Raw genomic sequence first — 3,941 nt, forward strand, 5'->3', positions numbered from 1 at the left:
AAACTTATAAGGACATTCAAAAAACCCATGAATGTTTTGCCAAAATGGTATCCAATGCCATTAAATATGAATGGAAGCCCGAAAACCGTGGTACCATAGGAAAAACTACAGGTATAGACGATCGTCGCATAGTTCCCTACAGCAAAGTCTATCCTTTTGCATCCTTTGGGGACATAAAGTCTGAGCTGAACTTGGGAATAAGCGACGTTACTATTTAGAGATGACTACTAAATCAAAATTTAAGTGCGAGGAGTCCACGAAAGGATCTCCTACTTAGCTCTAGGCATATTAAGGCAAGGTTAAGCTTCCCTAAAACCTACCTAATCTGGCCAGTCTCCAAATGGTGTAATATCCTTTGGATTGATGGGTCAAAAATCGTGCTATTTGGTGGAACTGGTTCACTACAGTATATCTGATGACCTCCAAACACGGAGTACCACCCAAAACACGCACTGATGACTTTCAATCATGGTGGACCTAAAATCCTGGTATGGGCTTGTTTTTTTTTACAATGGTATGAGTCCATAACATATGATATATGGTATTATAGGGGACATTAAAGAATATGTGTCGATGCATGGATCAGGACCTGGTGGACTCCATGCCGCGTGGGTGTAAGTTTGTGCTGGCTAACAAAGGCTATCCAAGCAAGTATTAGGCCCTAATTAACACATTAAAAAGAAAAACTAAGTTCGTTCGAAGTCAATTTGAATTTGGTTACTATTTTTTCATAGCACTGCTATTTTAGTGAACACCTGAATTTCTGCCAATTATGTTGTTTTAATCTATATTTTCAAAACTTTTGAAGAAATAAAAGTAAAACATTTGCTAAATTGCTTGAAATTAAATACCTAACGATATTATAAAAAAAATTTGACCATTAAAATTGTAAATCATAGGAATTTTTTAACTTAAACTCGCAGGTCCCAAGCACTGCTATTTTTTTGAACACAGCTGTAAATGACGCCGTTTGGCGAGCAACAAAGGCCAAGGAGCACGAGCAGGAGCAGAAGCAGGAGCCTGCCAAAGCGGAAAAAAAACGTCCTGAGAAAACAGAACAAAAATGCTAGGAAAATGGCAAACTATGCGATGCTATGGATGCTGTGAGAAAGATTTTTGCAATTTATTTAAGTCACGTGCCATATTCTCTGCCACCTCACCTTGGGCGCTTGCCACTCCTGCAGGTGTGGAGGTGTGGAGGTGTGCAGGTGGGTGTGTGCGAACTTGATATGGAACTCAAAGTGACTGGCCCGCCACTGACTGACTAACTGACAGCCGTACTCGTAGTCCCGCTCCACTCCACTCCACTCCACTCCACTCCACTCCACTCCAAGCCCAAACCAAGACGGAGTCGGGCCAAAGTAAGGCCAGCAGCAAATGCAACATAAATTATATGAAGCAAAGGAGAAGGAACCCGATGCCCGGGGCAGACGAAGACGAAGACGGAGACGGAGATGATGGCGACGACTAGGTGACGAGTGGGTTCCCCCTCCCGGATGAGGGGCCTCCTTTTCGACACTATCATATGCCTGCCTTTTTGGTACCCAGTCGCCGGTTTTCATGGGAAAACTTACTTTACTTAGTTGGCAGCGCTTAATTAGTGTGCGCAAATTTCGAGAACGTGAATTTTCATAAGTGTGTGATACACGGTTGGGGTCAGGAGCTGTTACCAGGATAGACTGATTGGAACGGAACGGAGCAATCAGCAGGAAACCTAACCTAAAAGTAATGACAAATAGGTCCGGGTGCCCCAAGAAAACTGCACTTCAATTCAAAATAGGTGTATTTTCATTTTAAACTTAATCTAATCTGGAAATGAATTCATGCCGCGCAAATCTCATTTTTGCAGGCTATTTTTGTTAAAGAAGCAAAACAGTTCCTTTTCAACTGACTTCTTTTGGTTGATCGTCTAAGGTGGACAATGATTCACTATGTTTGGAACAAGTCTAAAAAGATGATTTTAATTTGTTGACAGAAGCTCACTTCGTGGGCTGTACACGTAGTGACGAAGCCCACCAAAAAAGAGTTAAATTAAAATGTAATTAATGTAATTTACCTCGATAGTGATGACTTGTAAACGAATCGAATGTTTTCCGTTTCGAACTTTTTTTTGGTTGTCTTCTTTTAACTATATTTCCATTGAAAAATGCAGCTATTGATATTTACCATTTAGCTGTCTTCTGTTTGGGAAGAAAATATTTTAAAACAAGAGTGAATGCTATAGTCGAGTTCTCCGACTATAAAATACCCGTTACTCAGCTAGTATGAAAGCGAACGTGAAACTTCATAATTTTTGTCGGATTTTGCTTGATAAAATAAAATAAAATGAGAATAAATTTTAAAAATGTTCAAAAGTGTGGGCGTGACCGGTTTGCTGGTTTTAGGGTTTTAGAGTGGGCGTGACAAAAAGTTTTTTGTCAAATAAATAGAAATTTAAGCGACTAATATGGCTATGAAAAAATATCCAACAATTTTTCACAAATGTGGGCGTGACAGTTTTGTGCGGTTTGTGGGCGTTAGAATGGTAGCGGCAACATTGGCCAACCAACTTCAAGACTTGCGCCTTTGTCTCTGGAATCTTTATGCTAAATCTCAACCTTCTAGTTTTTATAGTTCCTGAGATCCCGACGTTTATATGGACAGATCTACTCGGCTATTGATTCTGATCAAGAATATATATACTTTATATAATCCTTCTAGTCCTAGATCCTTTTACTCTACGAGTAAAAATGCAAAAGAGAAAATGTTCTAATTAACGCTCCATTTCAGGGATGGTCATAATATATTTGTGCGTCAACACTTAGACCATTTGACAATACATTGGTATGTTGGGAATAGCTTAACAGAAATCGCATATACTACATGTTCTGCCTATATAGCCTTGCCTCTAGTACAACGAGGAATAAATTCATGAGGCGAATGAATAAATTCCTTCTCTCTTCCCTCTTCTGGGCAATCCACCTCTCCAAGTCCTTTATTTGCTCCTCGAGGTGCTGGAATTCTTCGTCGTAATCTGAGGACTGCGAACCCTCCTCCGACCCACTTGGCTGCTCGGGATCCCCTGTCGTCAAGACCTCGTCGTTTCCAGTTGACTCCGCTTCCGCGTCCGAATTCTCCGTCATTTCTGAATTAGGTTGTGCTCTGGAGCTTGTTTCTCAGTCAAGTAGTGAAACGAAAGTGAACTAAATATTCCGGCGGAACGAAATATTATGACAAATGAAAGCATAGCCAACTTGATCGAAAATCTATTTGAATTTTAAAATGTTGCCTTTTAATTTAGCAAAGCTTAAATATACAACGTGTGGAGAGTCCACGTTAAGATTAAACGTTCTATTCGTATCGCAAACAAAGTGATCCTAAAAACCATTCTCTTCTTTACAAAAAGATATTAGAATCAAGACAAATCTTCAGAAGAAAGCAAAAACAAATTCTGCACAGAAGCCGTTACAAAAGTAGACCTGCGAGGTCTGCTTGAATAGACCGCCAGACTTGAACTGCATATCTATTAACTATCTATAACTATTAATTTAATAGGAAAGAACAAAATATTACCGAATTCGGTGATGCTATGTGCATAGGGTCGGAAATCTACCCATCTGTTACATACTTTTGAACAATTTAAAATATAACTCTACGAGTAACTGGTGTTAAGTGAAGAAAAACAATTGCTGGCTGTATCTTCTCAGCACTACCAACAAACAACATATACATAATTAAACACATTGTAATTAGGTATTCGAATCATCCTGGCCAATTTTATTTCCCACTGTGCTGGCACATTGAAGTCGGCAGAGCCGGGTTTCCTTTTCGTTTTCATTTGCGTCGCGGTCTCACTTTGAAACAGTTTGATTAAGTTTAATTGATGTAATTACACTCTCAAATTGGATTGGATTTGTGAATACAAAGCGTGTCGAGAGGAGGAAGCAGGAAGAGGCAGGGTG

General features: G+C 39.7%; 1 protein-coding gene across 1 annotated transcript; it reads right to left on the reverse strand.

Annotated features, from left to right (window-relative positions):
* Positions 1-2,746: 2,746 nt before the first annotated feature.
* On the reverse strand, positions 2,747-3,471 carry LOC116802175. Its single transcript, XM_032725654.1, has one exon. It carries the CDS (start codon positions 3,120-3,122, stop codon positions 2,859-2,861), a length of 264 nt encoding a protein of 87 aa, XP_032581545.1. The 5' UTR covers positions 3,123-3,471; the 3' UTR covers positions 2,747-2,858.
* Between the last annotated feature and the right edge of the window lie 470 nt (positions 3,472-3,941).

Source organism: Drosophila sechellia, chromosome X (genome assembly GCF_004382195.2).
Source record: "Drosophila sechellia strain sech25 chromosome X, ASM438219v1, whole genome shotgun sequence".
Lineage (NCBI taxonomy): Eukaryota > Metazoa > Arthropoda > Insecta > Diptera > Drosophilidae > Drosophila > Drosophila sechellia.